Raw genomic sequence first — 23,240 nt, 5'->3', positions numbered from 1 at the left:
GACGCTTTCTTCTTAAACAAAACTGTTATTTTTTTGATTTTTTTAAAAACTGGAGTATCTGTGTGGGTTGAGAAATGTGTATATAAAAGGATAGCCATGTCTTGGACAATCCTTATTTGAAAAGTTATACTTTCCCGCTGTTTCTATGAAGGGAAGACTGTCATATTCAAATTACACCATGCTCTCTATACATTCATGTTACCTGTCAGAGTATAGTAAATATTTTAACAGCAACAGGTGCTTGGACTACTCATCACACAACCTGCAATGCCAGCAACTAAATCTCTGTAACTACAGATGACTTCTTAAGCCCACCCTTTTGTAATCAGAAATGTTGTAGAGATTTAGGATAAACACAGAAGGCCTGGGAAAGCTTTAAAGTGTCCCAGGAAATGCTCTCTAGGCTAGCTCTTAGTATAGAGATACTAAAAAAGCTCCAGTGGGTTCCTGAAGGAAATCAGACATTTGTTTTTGGTGCTAGAGTTTTCCTTATGAATTATGTTGCATCACATTTTTAAACTGTATGATAGGTATTTAAATTCCGTATTGTTATTTTTTAGCTAAGTGCCGTGATGTAAGCCTTTCATGACTGCTCATGTAGTTGGGTCACGCTTATGAAGCAGTTAACTTGGGTCTCAATTTTAACACGATGGGGTTTGTGTTCCTAGTTTGATGTCCAGAAGTTGCGAATCTACTGTGACCCAGAACAGAACAACCGGGAGACAGCATGTGAGATTCCTGGATTTGTGAGTAGGGTGAATTCCTTTTTCCCGTGTCCCTTCAGTACTTTCAGAGCAGTAAATAAAAGATAACATGGGAGCCTTAATTTAATTACAGAGTTAATTTGTTGTCAGTGCAGTTACAGTCACATTGATTAAAACATATTTTGAGGTTCATAATTGAAGTAAAATGATAATGTATCACTGTGCAAGTGTAAATGGAAGAGCACAAGGAAATGTTTTTTTCACACCTCGGAGTGTGATGTTTCCGGCACTCAAGTAAAACAGGGCTGGACCTGCTCTAGGAAAATCTAGGGTTCCTTGAATATCTAGAGCGTAAAATACATTTCTATACTTAATTAAATGTGTGGACAGAATACCCTACACAGCACAATTCTAAAGAATAGGAAGTGATGAATTTTCTTGTTCACCAGCACGTTTTCTCAAACCATAATGAATATACAGGTTTCTTTTTGTTGTTACCTAAGGAAGATTTTCTTGTATTTCGAGGATATAAGTAACTTTTCTTTATGTGGCTATTTTCATTACTGTGTTAGGAGGCAAAAATTATAAGCTAAAATGTTAGAGTCTGACGACATATGCGTGCTTGTGGTGTTTGTGTGTGTGTAATCCTTTTTCCCTTGGGCAAAAAAATAAAAAGGCGTATTTTTGTAATGCAAATAAGAATGTTTTAAACTTTTTGCAGTGTGGATTCGCAGTAACATTTGAGCTCATATAGTAGTACTTTTATTTTATAGAGTCATGCTACCATTATCTTTTTTTCCTAAAAAACTGGATAACCTACAAATCCACATGTTTTGAAAACTTGAGGACATAGAGTAGTGCATTTAAAAGTTCTCTAATAATATCAACCATGGAACCTTTTAGAAATGATTCATTCTTGGTTTTTTAGAAAGGGAATTGTTTAAACGCTGTAACTTTTATATTAGATACTTATAACTTGAAATACAGACCTCTAGTCTCTCCTAAAAGTATTAATACATGCTTACATTCTGAGAGTCCATTTTATATACTCCATTTATTGGTATTTCTGCATCGATGTTATGACCATTTCCCTCCCACATCATAAAAGCACAGGGATAGATGGTAGATTTTGAGTTCTCACATTCACTTTTCTGAGTTTTTATGTCTCCTTTCTTACTCTCGGGTGAGACTTTATGTAGCTTAACTTTTGCATCTTTATTCCCATTTTCTCTTTTTTTGATCTAATTTATTATTGTCTGGAAAGATTATTAACCTTTTTAAAATTGTGCATTATTCAGTAAGAAGCAGATTTTTTGGTGAGGAGGTCTCCTAAAATAAAATGCAGAAAATTTAATGCATGAGATTTGTGACTTTCTTAGATGTGTTTTGACTTTTTCCTTTGGTTTTCAAATGACTTCCAGAAAGTTCAAGAGAACATATAAATCTCACCCTGGAGTATTTTTGCTCCTGTGTGGCCATTATACCAAGCAGCTTTGGCATTTCCATTTTCTTCTTCCTCTCTTCATTGTTGTTCATGTCCTTACTTTTTCCTACTGTAAATGTCATCATAACATATATTAATGTCATTTTCTTTAGGGGAGTTACACGTACATGTTTTAGGTTTTGCTGGTTTTGATAATTCATGTATCTAGAACCTGGACAATGAAATAACTATAAATTAGGATGGTAATTTAGAAATTTAAAAGTGTCCTTTAAAACACATTCATTGTTGTTTTTCTTTCAGAATGGTGAGGTAGGCCTGGAAGCTATTATTCTCCTTAAGGTAATATTTGTATTGTGGGACTGTTTTGCTTCCTTCTATCAACTGTAAGTATATTAGACAAATAGAACTTATTTTTATGTATTTTGAGTGCATTTAGTTTTCATAGCTTTTTGTGATTCAGAATTTCTTAATGGATTGTGCTAAATAATATTGGAAAGTAGATATACATGTGTCTTTCCATGTTTGTTGTTGATTTCCATTTTTGTCTCTGTAGTGCCTCAATGGTCCCAGTGATGTAGGTTCAACTCCAGCTCCTTGTGTTTGTCCTCCGGGAAAACCAGGACCGCAAGGCCCCAAAGTGAGTAATACTGAACTTGCTTTTTTTGTTAATACACACAAACTATAGAGGTGAGCAAATGCACAAAATCCCTAGTCACCACTGACGCTGTTGTGAAATTTCTACTTAATGCTTTAGAACAGTTTAAAACCCGTTTTAGTGACTTTTTTTTAAAAAGTGCATTCCAATCTGTACTGCCCTTGAACCTAGAACTGATACCACCTAACCACAGTACAGTGAGGGAGTATTAGTAGTTTATTTGCTGGTCTGTCTGTTTTTTCCCCAAACACTGCTGCCAAATTCCCAGAATGGTATCTCCTTACAACCTCATAAAAAATGAAGAAATGGCATTTGTTGAGCTATGTTTCTAAATCCTTATTTTCTCAAAATGATTTCCAGGTAGAAAATAAGAGTAGAAGTGTTAAAGTTGATTTCAGTGTTATGTTTGATGTCTAATTCTAAACACTGAGGCATAAATATTTATTAATTTTACTTAATCATGTAGTAATTGCTTTTGGGGTGTATGTTCTGTTAGTCATGTTCATATACGCCTATGTTCTGCTTCCATCCATTGATTTGTGTGTGAATAGAGTTTGTGTGTACGTGTATATAAACATTCACGTATTTATTTGTGTATACATCTTTATATGATTGAAACCATGATGTGCATACCATTTTATAACCAGCTACTTTTTATATAACTAAAACGTCTGAATATGCTTCTGTGCTATTAAGTATGAATGACTGTTTTTAAGTTAATACTTACTGTGGGATCACATAGACTTAGCTTGATACCAAGATATTAAGTGGTTTGTCTACTATATATAAATCTTGCTCTTTTTTTTAGGATTTATTTAATTATTTATTTTAGAGAGCCTGCAAATGAGTGGGGGGGGGGAGGGGCAGAGGGAGAGTGAGAATCTTAAGCAGGCTCTGTGCCAAGTACTTAGCTCAATACAGGGCTTGATCTCATGACCCTGAGATCATGACCTGAGCCAGAATCAAGAATTGTTCAGTTAACCAGCTGAGCCACCCAGGCACCACTAAATCTTATTCATTTAATATTATCTTAAAATATCACTTAAATAAAAATAATGCCTAACTTGGAATCGGATATGGCTCCCTAGCCAAAAAGAGTATTGATCATTTATTGCTTTAGGTGTCCACGCAACATTTATTAATTTCTGTTGAATATGAATTGTAACGTTCATTTAGGTGGAATTTCCTTAGTGTTTCAGTCACCATGACTGAAAATTTTAGCTTTTAAACTGCTCACCTAATTTGTTTCCTACCATCTTTCATGCATGTTTCTCCCATCCACTTTTTTAATTTAAATTCAATTAGTCAACATATAGTACACCATTAGTTTCTAATGTAGCGTTCAGTGACTCATCAGTTGCATGTAACACCCAGTGCTCATCACATTTTTATGTGGTAGCTCATGGCCTACTTCAGGCCTCACATTAAAATCAAGAAAGAAATGTAATTTAAGAAGTAAAAGTATACATTCACTATTTCATTCACAGTAAATCTGTTTGGCTTGGAATTTGACTTTAGTAAATTATAATCAATTTACTGTTATAAACTATTTTTAGATTTCATTTAGGAAAGTTAATCCAGGTGTTCTTTGTTCTTTAGTTAAAGCAACTGCATGTTATTTAGGGTGCCTTGACATAAAGAAGAAATGCCTGTAGGATACTCCTGGGAGAATATAACTTGTAAGACAACTTGGTGTTACCTATCAGCAGACTTCTTTTAAAGCATATATATTTATATACACACATAAACACACACACACACACACACACACACACACGTAGTTTATTCAACTTGGAATATTACACATAAAAGTGATTTGATCTGTAAGAGATAAAATATGGAAATCAGATGTGCATAATGTCTGACCTCTCAAAACCTCCCGTGCTTTTCTGACTCCCAGGGAGGTTCAGGCCACCCTCAGGATCTCTAAAAGGGCTGTCTACTTTTGGGGAGGCATCAGATATCTCTGATGTTTTCTGAATCTTTATTAGTGGTCTATTAGGTGTCTTGAAGTGACATCAATTCTTATTCGTGTATGTTCCTGCAGCAGATTTTTAGTACACCCTTTGTCTTATCTGGTCAAGCCTCTGATACCGAGTATTTCCAAGTTTCATGTGTTCCTCATTTTCATTTTCTTTTCTTAGTCATAATCTCATGCTATTGCCACCTACTTCTTTAAGTGAAATTGCAGTTTTCCACCAATCTTTTAAGTTGGCGTGCCTTCTTGATCTGCTTTCCATTTTCTTCAGAAAATCTGGCCAGAGGACAGGAACACACACACACTCTTCCATACTTTTAGGGCTCTTTCCCCTGGAGGTGGTTCCTTACCCACATCAGGGACCTGTATGTGAAAAACAGAATCCCTAGCAACACTCTGAGTTGTATTTCCTTCAGAGAATTTCTGGCTTGGGGAATTAAGAGGGTTTTAATTAGATTAACAGAACTGGAACTAAAATAGAGGAAGCCATTTTCCTGTAGCTCCAACTGAGACTTATTGGCCATTTTTGTTAGATGTTCTCTGAAAGATTTTGCAGATATCCATCAAATAGAGTTACCTGTGAAGAACAGATCTCGTCTTCCTGTTAGCCAGAAATAGAGTTGTGGGAGCTGAGAGTTGAGTTCTCAGACTGAAACAGGAGAAATTCTGTGTGGATAGGTGGGTCAGTGCTTATTCAAAGATAAACTCATCTGTTTAAAATTCTCTGAGTTTCCAAAAGACATGACAACCCTATTGGGAAAACCAGGTCAAATTAACTATGATATCTTAGACTCACCATGGCACTATAACTCTATAATCATAGAAATATATTTATGTTACTGGAGTATGAGTTCCTTGAAGAATTGCTAATTCATTTTGTATTCCTAATGTCAAACATAGGGAGTGATCAAATTAATAAATCTGTTGGAATACTTTTTATATGCAAGCACTTCATAATGAAGGTTAATACAAATAAATTCTCCCTTGGAATTCTAGTGTCTAACACAGTGCTTAATGGTAATAGTTTTTATTTAATGAGTTAGGAAGTCGTTGAAAAAATAAGATTCACCCCTCTTCCCAGTTAACCTATATGGGATGGCTTTGTTGTGATATGAAAGATCCAGGCAATCCCCAACTTACAACCCCCCTTTTCAAGACCTTTCCATGTAAATGGCAACTTCTTCCCCCACTTCAGTAGTAGGAACATTTGTGAGGATGAACTCCCCACGTTTGATCTAACCTTGATGTTAGGTCTTTTGTTTCAGAAGTGGAAAGGAGGCATTTTTTCTTTTTAGGAAGGAACAATTTCTTACTAATCCTTTTCTCTGGAATACCACCCTCTACACCACTGTATTTCTGTTAATTTCCTTTGTTTCACCCTCCAGATACCACCATTAGAGATTCATTCAGGCTATCAAAGTGTCCTCTGTGTAAAATACAAAAAAGCCTTTGGAAAATTTCAGGGGCCACTGGGCATTCACATTTTTATGTTAATTTTCCCAGACTAAGTGGATTCCTTCTAGCCTGAGAGTGTGGGTGTTTGAGTTTTGAGGGAGGGAAGAGGTTGGTTTAGGAAAAGGGTATAGGTTTTAGGTCAGATACTCCTGTGGAGTCTGGAGGGTTGCATGAAGCCACAAGGAGTTTTGAGAAGAGGGCTTGAACATATAGGATTTGGGCCTAGGCAAAGAATTCCAAAGACATTTGTTTTAGATGAGCAACTGAAAATACTAGCTTGTTTTTGCAAGCACAACTGTTTCTTACTTTGATTATTCATATTTATACTACTTGAGGGGCCATATTCAGAGATGTTTCAGCTTAGTCCATGACATTTCCACTCTTGTCAACAACTCAAAAATCCTGTGGCAGAAGTTCAATTGAATATAAGTAAGTCCTGCTTTTCAGCTGAACACATAGTTTTTAAAATTCGAAATGTGCAAATGTTTCAACTAAATTAGAAGAAAGTGGATTGGGAATTTAGCCACAGTTATACAATAATAGCTCCTATGTCTCATTTAATGTATTTGGAAATTGTTCCCTATGTTAAGTTTACTAGCAGTCCCCAGGTCTGGTTCTAATTAACATATTAATTATGGGCAGGGATAGTGTTTAGGAGCATGGACTCTGGAGCTGAATTGGCTGAGTTCAAGTGTCATCTCCACTAGGGCTGTGTGACCTTGAGCAAGTGACTTAACCTTCTGGGGCCTCAGTTTTCCTATATAAAAAAATGAGAATAATAAAATTACTTGCTTCATGGGATTATTATGAGGATTAAGTAATTTAACATATGTAAATCTCTTACAGCAGTGCTTAGCATATAATAAACAATCCAGGTAGAGCATCAGCTTTTATTACAGTGATACAATTGAATTTTTATTCTGATTGGTTTTCTCTCCAAAATTAGTGTCTGTCTTTATTTTCCCAATTTAATGGAAACACCACCAAACCTTCCTGAGTTTTTGCAAATAAATCAATAGGGCAATAGTCAAAATAACCAGGAAAATTTACCAGCAATAATAGAACCTGCAAAAGATTATTTTCTCTCTTGGGGCTCTTCACTAGTGTTATGTCCTTTTAAAGTCACATTGGATTTATCTTGTGAGTGCTTTTTTTTTTTTTGTCTTGGAAACTTAGTTTTTATTTATTTAAAATGTTGTTAATATGTTTTATACTTTGACACAGTGCTAAAAACAAATTTCATTTCTTCTTTTATCAAAGCTGTATTCCGGCTTCATCACAGGAGAGGATAAATCCCAGGTCCTTTTGATACCCTAGATTTTGCTGATAATAATACTCTGCAAGTAAAGGGGGTCATTAACAGGAAATAAGATTTATGTAAATCCACAAATAGTTATTGAATCTCTGCTTGATACCCAGCATTATCAACCCTCCCAACCATTCAAAAAAAGGGAGAAAATAAAGACTCTGTTTTCAATCCAAATGATAAATGAAGACTAATCAAAGGAAGACTGAGAAAACTCTGCTTATGAGTAAGCGATAAGTGATCGTAGCTGCTTAGCCTTTCAATAGAAAAAGACAGTAAGGAAAAAAGGAATGACGGATTCTTAAGTGGAAAAGGAAGAAAAACTTCTTGTCAGGAGAAGAAAAGATGGGATTTGTTGAAAGGATAACAAGTTCAGTTTGAACAGGGTTAAAGGATGGCAGAGAGGCTGGAGATTAATGTGGATCCTCTCAAAATAAGAGAAAAACTAACTCCCTAGAGAACCAGAATGTTACTCCTTAATGCCCAGCTAACACTGGAAGTCTTTGGGTTAGAATTATAAATTCTGTCTCTTCAACAAGGCAGGACATGTTTCTCCCTGTATTTACAATTATTCTTTCTCTTTCTCTCTTTTAAAAATAACATTTCCATTCTTCTCAACCCTTCCTCATGCTATGTCACTTGGGCAGCTCCTAAGTGAAAAGCCCAACCCTTCTCCATTGGCCACTTAATAGAGTTCACATAGTTCTTGCCATTTTTCCTGTTATGTTTCAGGAACAACTCTCTGTAGCCAGTAGCCTGAAGTAAGTATTTCAGATCTGCAGATTTGGCTCTGTGAAAGTAACCTTAGTATTGGTGTTTAGTTAATTTAAAATTATTAGGGTCCTGTGTGAATTGAGTTCTTAATGTAAATAATGACTTAATGAACTGAAATCAGCTGCCTTGCCTCTGTGTAGGAGTTTACTGATACTGATGGTTGAGACTTCATGTTTTTAAGTAAGATGGCCCATGTGGCTCTCATGGATTCAGCAATAGATTAATATGATACTAATTTTGAAGTCTTTTTTAGAATTAGATTATACAACATCTTCACCTCACAAAAAGTGTTGCTCTCATTGTTTTTTTTCCATGGGTGATGACTAATCAAATGGTCAGTACTGGCCATTGGACAACATACTAGGGTTTCCTAGAATGTGCCTGGGCTTACTGTCGTATTGTATGGAATAATGTTCTTTGGAGATCCGTGGTTTGTGGGGGCAAATGTCATTTCTTCATTTATTAGTCCTTGTGTTCAAGGACTATGGGGGTTGTGTAGAGTTGTTTGGCTTGGGCCTCACTCTCATGTAAATATTCAGATTAAAAAAATTTAACATTATGTTAAAATGAAGTTACAAATATAGGCAAAGAAACACACTGACTAGAATAAAAGAAATGACTGTCATGCTGCTTTAAACTTGAATCCTATGTGTAAGATTGTATAGCCTGCAGACTTTTTTTAAATTTTTTATTTAAAAAAATTTTTTTTAAAGATTTTTATTCATTTATTTGACAGATACAAATCACAAGCAGGCAGAGAGGCAGGCGGGGGGTGGGGAGCAGGCTCCCTGCTGAGCAGAGAGCCCGATGCGGGGCTCGATCCCAGGACCCCGGGATCATGACCCAAGCCAAAGGCAGAGGCTTTAACCCACTGAGCCACCCAGATGCCCTGGACTTTTTTTTTTTAATAAATAATTGCAAATCAAATTATTATATCATAGGTCATTGATATCTGTAGTGTAATACTGAGAATAGAATTAAGTATAAATAGAATTATGAGAGAAAGATGGCTATCATTGAGACCATATTACTATGACACTTCAGTTTATTCAGAATTCTAAAAATGTATCCTGACATAAATATTGACATTTTACATTGGTGAAGAGTACTTTAGTTGTTATACCCGGTGTGATCATAGAAATAAGTCACTGAAAATTTTATGTTATAAAAAGCCTTTATTTGGTAAAGTCGGCATTTAAAATATGCCATTGTTTTTCTAACCTTGTTTTGAGACGTCTGTTGTTGTTATTCTTATTTTTAAAAAATATACAGAGAACTACAAATCATGGAATTGGCCTGAACCTTGAAGGTCTCTGACAGCAGCAGTGTGGTTGGTTGGTTTGTACTGAGAAGTTTTTATTTTCTTCCCTTTCTAGGGTGAACCTGGACAGCCTGGGAACCCTGGCTACCCTGGACAATCTGGTCAAGATGGTAAGCCTGTGAGTACTGAAAGCTTAGTCATCTCCAGTACTGGGATTATGGTGTCAAAGTTGAAATCGCACTGGGCAAAGTTAAACAGGCAAGAAAGACTTTAAGACTATCATTATAGGGAGAGAGATTGAACTCCACTGACTGAAACAGAAATGGAGCTAGTGGAAACGTACTGGAGGACTTGGGTGGTTGATCAATGGGATGGAGCAAATTGAGTCATCCTGAGTTTGACACATGTTGTCCTCTGTGATTAGGTCGTCTGTCTTTGCTAATTGGCACTCATGACAGATAGGGCACTACCATCCCACAGAGCCTGGAAGATCTGGGTACTTATTTTTCTGGATGATTATTTCAAAGGGATGGCTCCTAGGTCCTGGAGAAAGACCTTGCTAGTTGTAAAACGGACAAGCTTTTAAAAAGGTTTGCCACTCAAAGAGTCAGAGAAAGAATTTATAATTAGAAATTTTCTAGAGTGAATGTTCTAAGAGAAGGGAAATCAGGCACCTAGAATCAGGAAGAAGACTGTTCGAAGTTTAGTTAAGCAGAAGGGAACATTAAGCCTAGCTTGGTCAATAGAATCAGTGTTCTAGTCACTTAAAAGGTGAGTTACTCCAAAATTGCATACATCTTTGTTACATTTAAAAATTGTCCAGTGAGTATTGCTGGATAGCTAGGATCAGAAATCTTTTGCCTTTTTCCTTCACATCTATGGAAGTTTTCAAAAAAATCTTTTTAAAAGATATTTCGTAAGGACATATATGCTTATAATCTGAACAAAAATAATATCCTCTAAGTTTCAAGAGAGCTTTAGGAACAGTTTTGAATTAAGGAAACGTAAAGCAAATCCACTTTAAGGCATTCTAGGCAAATATTTTCAGGTTAGCTCTCAACATGTTTATAACAGTAAATAAACATTAGGAATTTGCCTTTAAATGCTAAATAACGGTCACCACAAAAGTATCTCCTAAGATACTTTTTTTCAAGAGAGAAAATGGGGAGGGGCAGAGAGAGAGAATCTTAAGCAGGCTCCATGGCCAGTGTGGAGACAGATGCAGGGCCTGATCTCATAACTCTGGACTCATGACCTGAGCCAAAATCAAGAGTTGGATGCTTAACTGACTGAACCACCCAGCCACCCCTAAGGAATTTTCTTTATCATGAGACATTAACCTCTTGCTATAAAATATGGAAAAGTTTGTATTCTGAGGCAGTAATGTTTAAGGAATGAAGGAACCACAGACTAATGTTAAACCATCAGTACCCCAACCATCATGATACAGGAGCTTGTTAGTCTCTGGGACAGTGCAGTCTATGTCTGATGGCAATACTTTTGGGAATTTGGGGATAGGAAGGGACTTGACCTGGGTTATGTTTTAGAAAGATACATATAAATATCAGAGAGTAGATTATGTAGGGCAAGAGTGGAAGCAGGTTAATTTAGGATTCTAAGGGAGAAGTAAAAGTGGCTTGGACTAGAGTGATATGAAAGGGAAAATAGGGGGTCGTATTCTGGATTATTTTTTTAATGTAAAGCTGGCCAGAGTTACTGTCAAATTAGATATGAGGCATGAGAGAAAGAGTCAGGGAAGACTCAGAGGATCTCTGTGTGAACAGCTTACTGAGCTAGACAGCAGTGGGGGAGAATGCCTTGTTGTCTCCTGGAGTGCCCCTGGTGTCTCCTGGGATGCTAGAGAGAGGAATCTTGAGTTCAGGAATATGTTTGAGAATGAAAATACACAGTTGGGACTTCCTAGCATGTAGATCGATCTATCTGAGCCATCAGAGTGAATGAGATCATTTAGAGAGCAACCGCAGAAAAGTGGAGAAGGGAAGGGGGCAGTGGACTGAACCTCAGGCTGTCTTCCGAGGAAAAAGAAAAAGAGGGTGAGAATGCAGCAAAACAAAAAACAAACAAACAAACAAACAAACAAACAACAAAAAACAAAAACCCACAACAAAACAAAACAAAAGAAAACAAAAACTGGGAAAGAAAGACCAGTGAAGTAGGAGGAAAACCAGCAGAGAGCGGCATCCCTGAAGCCAGGTAAAGTACGCATTTCAAGAAGGGAGTGCTCAGTTGTGTCATTGTTGCCAAGACATTGAGAAAAATGAGCTCTATGCCTAGACCACTGGATTTGCTTTATGGAGGTATTGAAGCCGTTGACAAATGGGGTAAGGAGGGTGGGTACAAAAACCAGATTGAAATAGGTTCAAGGGAGAGTGTGAGATAAAATGAAGACTGTGAATATGGAAGCTTTTTCTGAGGGGTAGAATGTGGATCAGCTATATGGAGCAGTTGCATGGTTTGGATGTGGGATAAAAGGAGGGTCTTTTAAAAGATGGGAGATGTTATAACATGGTTTTATGATGATGACAATGAGATAGAAGGGAAAAAATCAGTAATTTGGGAGATTAGGGGCATTTTCAGAAAGAAAATCCTTGTGCAGGTGGGAGGGCATTGGTATAATATGGACCTTCATGTGGGGTATAAGGCCAAGCTGGTAAGGGTGGAAGTGGCCAGGAAGTGATTTGCAGGAAAGAAGATGAAAAATTTATTATCAGACTACTTCTGTTTGAATTGAACAAAACAAATAGGTTCTAAACTAACATCTCCTCTTTGCCTTTATCCTTAATTTCCTGTTCCTGCCAGCATTTTCCTTGTGGTTCCTTATATCCCATCCTTTTCTCACTTTAACTTGAAGTGTCGTGTGACTTGGTTGGACTCTCTCACTGCACCTCCTTCCTCCCCCTGAAGATACTGCCTGAGGCCCTGTGTGGGTTCTCCCCTAATCACTCTGGGTGGGAGGAGTTTGACGAGTGTGAGCCCTTGCCTGCCTGAAGAGCTCCTCTGGCAGCACTACTAAATTATTTAGGCTTTGGGTGTCTTGGTGGTGAGAAGTCCTGGGCAGTATATGGCGGTGAGTAGTGAGCAAGCCCCTCATAGGCCATTGGCTCTAGTGTGCTTTTTTTTTTTTTCCCCCTCTGTAAATATTTTGTCCTGAACAAAGTACTGGAATTTAGTTGTAATAAGCCTGATATAATAATCATGGATATTACTCTGTGACTTTTATTTCATCTATAATAGACTTGTTATCTCATCATATTCAGTACATGTATATGTGTTTGTATATAGGATTTTACCTGTTAATATAGGTATAGCTTTGTAGTACCTGATATTAGATGTTAGATGATATTAAGCAATACCTGATGTGAGAGAAAGAACAAAGAGAATATCCACCTCCTAATCTTAACACTTGTGAATATGTTAGACTAGGAACTTTGCATATATGATAAAACCAAGGATCTTGAGATACAGAAATTACCCTGTAGAAATTTATCTGAGTGGCCCGGTATAATCACAAGGGTCCTTATAGGAGGGAGGCAGGAACGTCAGAGTCAGAGGAGATGTAATGACAGAAGGAGAGATCAGGATGAGGTGACCATGAGCCAAGGAATGTCCACAGCATCCAGAAGCTGGTAAAGGGAAGGAACACATCTTCTTCTAGAACCTTCAGAAGGAATGCAATCCCATTGACATCATGAGTTTAGCTCCCTAAGACCGTGTTGGATTTCTGACTGCCAGAATGTAAGTGTGTGTCGTTTTAAGCCATTATGTTTGGGGTAATTTGTTACAGCAGCAATAAGAAACTGATTCATTAGTGCAAATCCTATTTACCTAAAGGTATGATTTTTCCTAAGTGTCTCCCTTTCCCTCTTTCCTTTGTCTCTGTAGGAGATAGGAGGTTGGGTGGCCAGGCAGGAAAAGAAAATGAGTCTGGGAGCCAGAACAGCTGAGGGTCATTAGTGTGTGTCCAGGGCCAGTGCACAGCGGGAGTGGGAAGGTGTGGGTGGAGTCTCTGGCTGGCGATTGAAGCCATCTGGACCAGGGAAACTTGGATGGAACAATTCGAAGGGAATTCTGCTTTGTTTGGATTTGGTTCTGTGCAATCCCCTTCAATAAGCAGTTTGAATCTCTTTCACATTATAACCAGGCCAAGTCAACTGAAGCTTTAAATAGGAAATTATTCCATTCTGGAGAAATACTAATTTTCACAAGGAAAATGCCTTCAAACAAGATTGAAGAGCTAGTTTCAAATTCTTCCCATCCTTTCTCATTTCTTTATCAGTGAAATGATTTCTAGCAGCGCTGTTTGAGAATATTACTGTTTTGCTATTATATCATTATAGAGAGAGAGGCAGGGGAAATATTCATATATCCCGCAGGTAATTCGGAGAAGTACTATTAGTAAAGGCATTGTACTGTTATGGCATTGATTTTTTTTTTTTTAAAGGCCATATATGAAAACATGTACTAGAACTATTTTATAATTTTGTAGAAGATTATATTTTTGTAGTGCTTGTTTCTGTTTTCTGTCATTATTAATTAGTCTTCATGAACTAAAGTACTTTTCTCAAACCAAAGGCCTCGCTGGTTGTTAAGAGAGATCCGGGGTTGTTTTGCCTTCTGCTTTGCTTTTAAAAGTTGCTTTGTTTTCAAGGGTCTCAGTTTCTTTGTCTGGGAAATGAGAAGATGGTGCCAGATGAGGCCCATGTTCTATCCAGTGCTAATTTTCCAAGATTCCATTAAAGCCATCATATTTGCTAAGGGAGAAAGGTAAGCTAGATTAAACTGTCAGATTCTGGAGGTGATTTTTCATATTATTGCCCTTAAGTGATTCTGGAAGACTGGTACCACACTGCTACTGATAGGATAGATAGAAGTGTAGATTGGGGGGCACCTGGGTGGCTCAGTGGGTTAAGCCTCTGCCTTCAGCTCAGGTCATGATCTCAGGGTCCTGGGATCGAGTCCCACATCGGGCTCTCTGCTCAGCAGGGAGTCTGCTTCCTCCTCTCTCTCTCTCTCTCTCTCTCTCTGCTTGCCTCTCTACCTACTTGTGATCTCTGTCTGTCAAATAAATAAAATCTTTAAAAAAAAAAGTGTAGATTGGTCAGTGGGCCACACTCTGTGATGCAGTGACTCTCTTTGTCCCCATCCCCCTCAGTGTACCCTGTCTAGTCTACAGATTCCAGAAAGTGGCTAGCTTTCTCTATGGATGGTTAAACCTTACAAAAGTGGTAGTCAGCACAGATAGGGAATTTCAAAGGTACATGATTTTATCAAACACAAAGAGAGAGGGGTGGGGCAGGTTAGTAGGAGGTGAAGTTGGGTAGGTAAGAGGGAGGAAGGAGGGGAGATTGAGTAGAGTTCTTTAGGCCATTGTGATGACTTTGGCTTTTAGTTGGAGTGAACTCAGGAGCCATTGGAGGGTCAGAATTGAAGTGATATAACTTATATTTTTAAAAGATTACTCTGACTTCTTAGTTGAGAATAGATTTTAGGGCAATGAGGACAAAAACCAGAGAGAGGAGTTCAGAAGCTCTTGAAATAATCCAGGAAGAAGATGATTGCAGCTAGCATCAGGGTGGTAAGTAGTGAGGTAAAGAGAACTGCTGACTTCGGGTATTTTGAAGTTAGATCTGACAGGATTTGATGATGTAATGCATGAGTTTATAGGAGAGAAGTCAAAGACTCAGTGAGATGTGGAAGGATGAATAGAAAAACTTGGGCAAGGGAAATCAAGAGTTTGGTTTAGGCTATGTTAAATTTTTGTCAAATGGCTAAGTAGAGAATTTTTTTTTTAAGATTTTTTAAAATTATTATGTCATCTCTACACCCAATGTGGGACTCAAATCCACAACCCTAAGATCAAGAGTTGCATGCTCCACTCACTGAGCCGGCCTAGTGCCCCTGTTCAGGTAGAAATTTTAAGTGGTAGTTGAATATAGAAGTCTGACATTCAGGGTGAGTTCCTTTTTTGTAAAGTGTCCTTTCTTGTCCTTTACCCATTTTCTATATGAGTGATAGTATTTTGAATGTTAATCAGTTGATTAGTAAGAGCTTCCTACGCTAAAGGATTAAAAGAATTAATCCTTTGACGTATATGTTGTAAATGTTTCTTCTAATTATTTATTTGGTTTATAGTTTTTAACTTGTAGCAATGTAAAATTTTCTTACAGTTAAATGCTTGGTTATTTTTTCTAGTGTTTTTTTTTTCTATTTCTCTATTCATTTACTTTAATATGATTTTTAAGAATTTTTAATTCTCGATTTCACTTTTGAAATTTATTTTGGCATTTGGGGTGACATGGAGATCCAAAAGGATTTGGCAAACTTGGAGAATGGTTACTCTAATATAGTGAAGTTCAACCCAAATGAACGTATGGTTCTTACTTGTCTGGGACATGTTATTTAAGTTTAACCTTGGTGAAAAGGGATCAGCATTTGTAATGGGGCTGCCTGAAAGGCTGATGCAATTTTTGGCATTATTGGTAAATATATAACATCTATATTAAGCAAGATGACAGTCGTGCTTCTGAAGTGTTAGATTTGGTTTAGCCTGCTATACGTTAGGGATTTGTAGTACTTGGATTTCATTTAGAAGAGAGAAATGGGGACAAGAGTAAGAACTCAGAAGAATGTCTGTGGGGGGAGAATTGACAATCTTAGGTGTAAGCTAAGTGAAAGATGCTGTTTCAAAATGGTTGAGAATGATGGTAGAGAAAAGGAAGAAGGAGAAGAAAACTAGAATTTAGGCTTGCAGAGGAAGCTTGACAGGAGGTGAATAATTAATAGTAGAACAATAGGACTCACGGGACAAGTTTTTATGTTTTCCTCCTTCAGACTCTTAGCTGAATATGGTGCCAGTTGTGGACTCAACAGTTTAAGAGCTGTGGGGAGTTTGGGGCTGAGTGCCATGAAGATTAAGACCTGGAAAATGGGGTACATGAGGTTACAAGCCAAAGGAATGGCTGTTATTTAGCTTGGAAAATAGAATTATAAGAGGTGGCTTAATGATGAAGTGTATGAAACATTTGTCTACAGAAAACAGTTTCTACCTGAGCTCTCACTTCACCTCATTTTGGATTCCTTTAGCAAAAAGCTTCATTGTCTTACTGTCTCCTAGTACCATAAAACTTACACAAACGCATGCACACATCCCTCATGAGAGGCTCACTGGTAGACTGAAATATGGGCCATTTGCCTCAAATGAATTATCTTACACTTGGGCAGTTTATCTTTTCTATAACAAAGTGTAATTTAAAACTTTTCTGTAAAGCTTTCCTAGACAAAGCTTCGTTGACTAATTTTTTCCCCCAACCCTCCCCATGTGTAAATCTCATGTATGAAACTCTCCTTGTTTTCCTCATGGGCCTCTTAAATAGACTACTTATTTTTTTAAATATAGTATGGATAGTATATATAATAATGGTGTGTGTGTAGATATTACATAGTACAATTTGTACATTAAATTCTTCAAGGAATTGTTCTGCACTGTCCTTCCTTGAGTGTTCCTTTGAGCTTGTCACTTCAGAAAACTTCCCTGTCTGCTCTTTGCCTCCCATAGCATCTTTCTTAGAACTTAGCTCAGGTGTAATTTTACCTGTTACTGGGATCTCTTATTAGACAAGTAATTTGAGCAGTCAGTTCACACACACATACTACTTGACTAACAGTTGGGTTAGGTGGTAAATAAACTAGTTTCTATATTAGCTATACATGAAAAGACTGAAAATTTAAGAATATTTTGGGGATTTAGTTGTGTGGGGCTATAAAGAGTGCCAATGGCAAGAAGAATCCACAGTGAACATTAAAAATATACACTGGATTTTGGTTACTTAGTTACCCTGGCTGTGTATGAAGGGTATCTGTGGGAATTTTGGAAAACTTAGAAGAAAATTATGTAATAGAATAAACTTCGAATCACATTCTTAAATTTCAAAAAGAAGAGTGACATCCAAACTGATTTCTCTGGCTTTTATTCTCATTTTTAGAGTTTAGAATACTTAAAGGAAATCGATTCCTTTATCTTCCTTGCTACTTAAGAAGATCTATATATTGAGGTTGGCAGGATAATTTATGGTCTGATTAGAATTGGGCTCAGAAGAGACTGTGACCCTTGCTCATAGGATAATTTTTATTTCTTTAATTTCCATTTCAATGCTATACATCTTTCCTGGAGCATTGTAACTATGAATCATGGAGGAAAATTAAATTGATTCTGTATTCTTCAACCCTACAATTTGGCAGTGAGAATATTTTTTTCCTAAAAAATGACTCATTTACAAAGAGACTTTCTGTGAACATGGAAAAGACTTTACTGTCAGAAGTCTTGCACATGGGGGTAGGGTGGATATTTGGATCTGCTAATAATTGCAAAATAGCAAAATCAGTGTTAGACAGTATTGATCAAAGATCATGTGAAAATGGCACTCCTACCAGAAAACACAAAAGCATGTGTATTAAGAAAAATAAGAACTCAGTAAGTTGTAAGGAAAGCTTATCATTTTTCCTGTTTCAGGGCATTTTTTCTTGTTTAAGTGTACCCTGCTATGAGTCAGCCAGTGTTTAGTTTTTGCACCCCTTGGAAATTGTTCTGTGTTGTAATATTCCTCCCTATTAACCTTTATTTTCCTGATTTTTAGTCCAAAATTTGTTTTTCTGAATTTCATCCAGTTTCTTCTGGTGATTTGCCCTGGGATCCCCCAGCTTGGATGTGGTTTTGGTTTTTCTTTATTTTGTTGCTAATCATGCTTCCCCTAGCTGCTAAAAAAGTCTTTGAATTTCTATATACAACTAAGTTTTCAAGAATGCATCTCATTGTAAGTTAAAAAAAAATCGACCTGGTTCTCATATTGTGAGAAGCATTTATTATTGCAGTTCTTCCACAGACGAAACAAATATGGCCTTTGTAAAGCACACTGAAGCCTTGTTCACAGATACGCCATTAGATCTATATGAATGTTGCAAAAGGGTTAAATCAAAATGATGATGACTGGATCTGCCATTCCTCATGTACTAATGGTGCCCATTAAGGCTACAGAATAACAATTTGCAGGAGAGTTCTCATGGTTTTCTATGAAAGTCATTGAATCTGAAGAAGATAAAAAGAAACTTACATATGAGTTCCTAGCATCTGATAGGCATTTTCATCTGTGACTCCCATTTGTTTCTTTTCAGAAGTGAAGTGGGCACTGTTATCCTGGTTTATGGTAAGAAACTGAGGCTTAGCTAGGCAAAGTCACTTAGACAGAGTTCTGTAGAAAGTAAAGGGAGGAGCAAAAATTCAGCCCAGGGTCTTCCAATTCCAAAATTCATTGTCTTTCCACTTTATTGAGTTGCCTCCCAGGATTTGGGGATTTGATCACTCTGCCTGAGGTCACATTATGAGTCAGAGGTGAGCTGGGAACACAGTCTGGGGTATCTCCACGTTGCTTTAATCCATTGAAATGTGATGTGTCCTCTCTAACAAATGGATCATATTAACTTCTTCGAAGAAGAGAACAGTTTTTGATCTTCTACAAATGATTCGTTTTGTGAAAAAAGTAATAAAGCTGATATGACATTTGGCTTAACTTTTGAAAAATTGTGAAAAAGAACGATTCATTATAGTGAACTTTGCAGATACCGGTCATTTTGGTAAATAGCCAATCTCCATGGTAACTTTCTTTTGAGGAATTAGATGAACATTCCTTTTCTTTGGGCACTCAGGATTCTAAGCAATTTAAAAGGAGCCTTGCAATATGTGCTTTGAAAGATGTCATTAATTATTCTAGAATCATAAGATAGGATCTACCATGAAGCATTTTCTGATAGAGGGTATTCCCATTGGCTCTGTCAACTTCCTAGCTGTCTATCTTTGGGCAAGTTACTTAATCTTATAATCACGTAAGATTAAGTAGCTTCTCATCTGAAAATAGGGATAATGTAGACCCTACATTAAAGGGTGGTTGTGAGGGTTAAGTGAATTAATATATGTGAAGTACTTAATCTGGAACATGACAAATACTGTATAAATCATTGCTCTTATTGTTTCTGCCAAATACAACAGCCTGTTGTGTATCATGTGAGACTATCCAGAGAGTGCCTACAGGATTTCAAAGGACCCAGCGTCATCCTAAGTGGTGGCAGTTCTAAGTAACCTAACTCCATTTGGGCAATATCCTAGCAGTGACAGAGTTGAAATTTAATTCCAGACCTATCTGACTGCGAAGTGGTTGAAGGAAAGAGATTCAGTGGTTACTGGAGTCATAGAGATAAAAGGCTGAGCAAACTGTGTTGACTTTGATCTTGAGAACAGGAACCACATGGCATTACTAAAAGCTTCAGTTTGCTACTGGTAGCAGCATAAACATAACCTGGTTCCTTGGGGAAAGAGATTTTTCTCACTTAGTGCAGTGTGGATGACTCAAAGGTAAATTCGTCCAAAGTTTGATTATCAAAAAATTGCCGAATGCTCTGTTCAATGTTGGAAATATAGAAATGAATCGGACTGGGTTTCTGCTATCAGGGGGGCACCTAATCCCAGGACACAGAGACAGTTGCTGCCCAGAGACACATGTTGGGTCTGAATACTGCAGGTGGTTTTGTATGGCGTGTGGTGTATGGAGAGGTTTGTTTTGAGACTCATTCACTGATGAAATAAAATGTTTAATGTTTGCGCATGGACTCAGGAGAATTTGTATGAGAAATCCTAGAGAAAGTGTAATGGTACACTCTGTGAAGAACTGAATGGGATATGAAGGAAAGCATCGTAGTTGGTGCTGGAACTTATATAGTCTATCATTTGGAGAGTAACTGGGAACATTTTACAGAATAAGAAATACGAGTGCATGTAAAAGGAGAAAAACAATAATCTAGGACTGTTGTTGCGGAGACAACCATGATTATTGTTATTGGTGTTATTAGAGCTAGCAAAGAATAGTAAAAGGAGTATTTGAAAATGGGAGTGGGAAAGCAGGGAGTTGTGCTGTGTCTAAAATGACAGCTAAAAATGTGCTGACAAGTGAGTGGGTGAATACAAAAACCAGCCATAAATAGCCACATGGAAATTAAGCTTTTGGATTTAACAATGAAGATGTAATTGGAAACACTAACGAGATCTGTTTTATACGGCTGACAACAGAAAGCCGTATCCAAACAGTAAGATCTGAGACGGGGGGAATCTAAATAAGAAAGAGAAATGTATTTGCAGGTGCCAGGTGGTCCAAGTCAACTTGACATTGACCCAGAGAAACCTAGACAAATGCTCTGGGCCTGCAAGTTTGTTTGGGAGTTTAATTGCCGTATGCTGAGTGAAGAATGAATAGCGTGCCTTGCCTGAAGAATCCGTGCTATTGTACCACAGGTCCACTGTCTGGAGGGATATGTAAGAAGCAGTGAAGTTGAAAGGGACCCTTGCTTCAGCAGACAGCTCAGCCTTGGGAGGTGGGGGAGACATGTCAAGCCATGCTCGTGGGGTTAATAGCAGCTGCTTTCCAAAATGAGCAGTCCCAAAGGCTGTTATAGACTTACCCCGAAGAATAACATTTATCAAGTTTTAATTTATTCCAGAGATTAACTCAAATGGCCATTAATCTGGTAGTTTAAAAATGTATTACATTAGTGTAATCCTCCAATCTTACATGTTTTTCTCTTGACTACGTTGAATATGTTTCTATGTGCAAAACATTTTTTTAGGAGCTGCGAATATTGGCTCTGTATTTGTATCCCAGAGCCTTCCTTGTCACTGAAACATATCTGGATATTTTTATTAATCTGGAGATATTTAAGACCTTTTCCTCAAGACCAAAGATATTAATTCCACATTCAGCATTTGAAACTTTGTTATTTTTGTTTCTTAAGCAGTCACCCAGTGAAGTCTTAAGTGTAAGACACGCAAGAGTGAATCCTGAAACAGAGGACTGCTTTTTGTATGTTGAAATACTAATTATTTTGTGTTTGCTTTTCTTTAGGGATATCAGGGAATTGCAGGATCACCAGGTGTCCCAGGATCTCCAGGAATACAAGTATGTGATTCATAGATACACACTAAAGAATCACCATTTCTAGTGAACCAAAAAACATAATTAACAGAATTTTATTCTGTGCTTGATTTAGGGAGTCCCAGGACCACCAGGTTACAAAGGAGAACCAGGGAGAGATGGTGAAAAGGTAAATGCACACAAACAAAAATGTGTCCAGTTGCTTTGGTTCACTCAAGGAAAACCAAGAATGTCACCTATGGTGACTCCCATTCAGTAGCGTTCACCTTGGAGAATTCCAAGATTTGTGGGCTCATGGTCAGTGGTCCCCGGCCAATAAAGCTCATAGCTGGGCTTTTACCACTAGGTGAAATTGGTTGTCACTGGATGACAACCGTGACACGGAACAGGTATTGGCATTGCTCTGATGCCATCTCCCTGTGGTTAAGCTCCGAGGGGGGTTACCTTCTTAGAGGGGAGAGAACTATGTGGATGAAATGTGTTCCTGTTAGCCACAGGTAGCCCCATACCCACGTGTCCTTCTCCATAATGGATACCTATCTGGCAGGTGGTCTATTGCCTTAGTCTTATTGCGCTTTTTCCTTAGGGCTTCAGTGGGTGCATTTGTACTGCTGACTCTCCTTTTTCACAACTCTGAGATTTGGCAAGCTTCCTATGGAAGTACATGATCTTTAAATATGTTCAATATGTCAGTACCTCCCCAAGGATCCAGAGCCATCAAGACCTACCGGCCCTGGTAGCTGGTCCATATCCAAGATGCCCAACTGTGTTTGCTCAGATCCCATGTTGATTTGTTAGCTTAAAGCACAGCTGTGTTTATAAGGTCTGTGAAGGCATTCTGCTGTTTGCTCCTGATAAAAGCCTGTACTAATTTTCTAATTAATCCTTGCTAAATATTACCTTTTTAAAATAGTGTGCACCACGTTCACATCTGAGAAATTCTGATCCTAACCTGTATCCATTTTAGGTTTTTGTGGTTGCTTATGTTGGTTGCAGAAAATTGTAGCTGGTAAAGTAATCTCTGGAAGGATGGATCTCTGGCAGATCTAATGATGTATCTGCCACGTTCAAGTTACTTGATCTTGGACAGGTTGCCTGATGTCTTTGAGTCTTATTTTTTTTCATCGACACAATGGTGATTCCTTCATAGGTTTCTTGTGAGGGAGTCTTTTTAGACAGAGAAATCTGCCTATTTTAAATGATGGAGATACCTCTTGAGAGGTGATAGGTAGCATGCTGCACGTGCAGGAATGGCAGATGTCTTATATTTTCATGCTGTGGGGATGTTGAGAGAGATTGCCTGACCTCTGCTAGGTGAACTGGGGATGTCCCTGGGAGCATGAGGATATCTGTCCTGAGGAGACCACGTGTCAGACACCTCACCTACATTCTAGTCTATGGGACCACTGCTCTTTTCTTTTTCTTTCTTTCTTTCTTTCTTTCAAAGATTTTATTTATTTATTGGAGAGAGAGAGTGCAGAGCAAGAAAGAGAGGAGAGGAGAGCATGAGCAGGGGGAGGCACAGAGGAAGAGGGGGAAGCAGGCTCCCCCCTGCACAGGGAGCCTGATGCGGGCTTGCCAGGACCCTTGCATCTTGAGCCAAAGGAAGGCACTTAACTGACTGAGCCACCCAGGCACCCTGGATCACTGCTGTTTCTATAACATTCTCA

The 23,240-nt window shown here is 37.8% G+C and overlaps 1 protein-coding gene across 1 annotated transcript in view; it reads left to right on the top strand.

Moving 5' to 3' along the window:
- COL21A1 (collagen type XXI alpha 1 chain) overlaps window positions 1-23,240 on the top strand; it is a 181,987-nt gene that overhangs the window by 82,992 nt on the left and 75,755 nt on the right. The window contains exons 7-11 of the mRNA XM_080805923.1: window positions 669-746; window positions 2,702-2,785; window positions 9,693-9,755; window positions 21,541-21,594; window positions 21,686-21,739. Coding sequence (XP_080662049.1) covers window positions 669-746; window positions 2,702-2,785; window positions 9,693-9,755; window positions 21,541-21,594; window positions 21,686-21,739 — 333 coding nt within the window. The remainder of the gene's footprint in view (window positions 1-668; window positions 747-2,701; window positions 2,786-9,692; window positions 9,756-21,540; window positions 21,595-21,685; window positions 21,740-23,240) is intronic.

This window comes from Martes martes (genome assembly GCF_963455335.1).
Source record: "Martes martes genome assembly, chromosome: 6".
In the NCBI taxonomy this organism is placed as follows: Eukaryota; Metazoa; Chordata; class Mammalia; order Carnivora; family Mustelidae; genus Martes; species Martes martes.
Note: the sequence above shows the minus strand (reverse complement) of the source record. Positions and strands in the feature narration are given on the sequence as shown.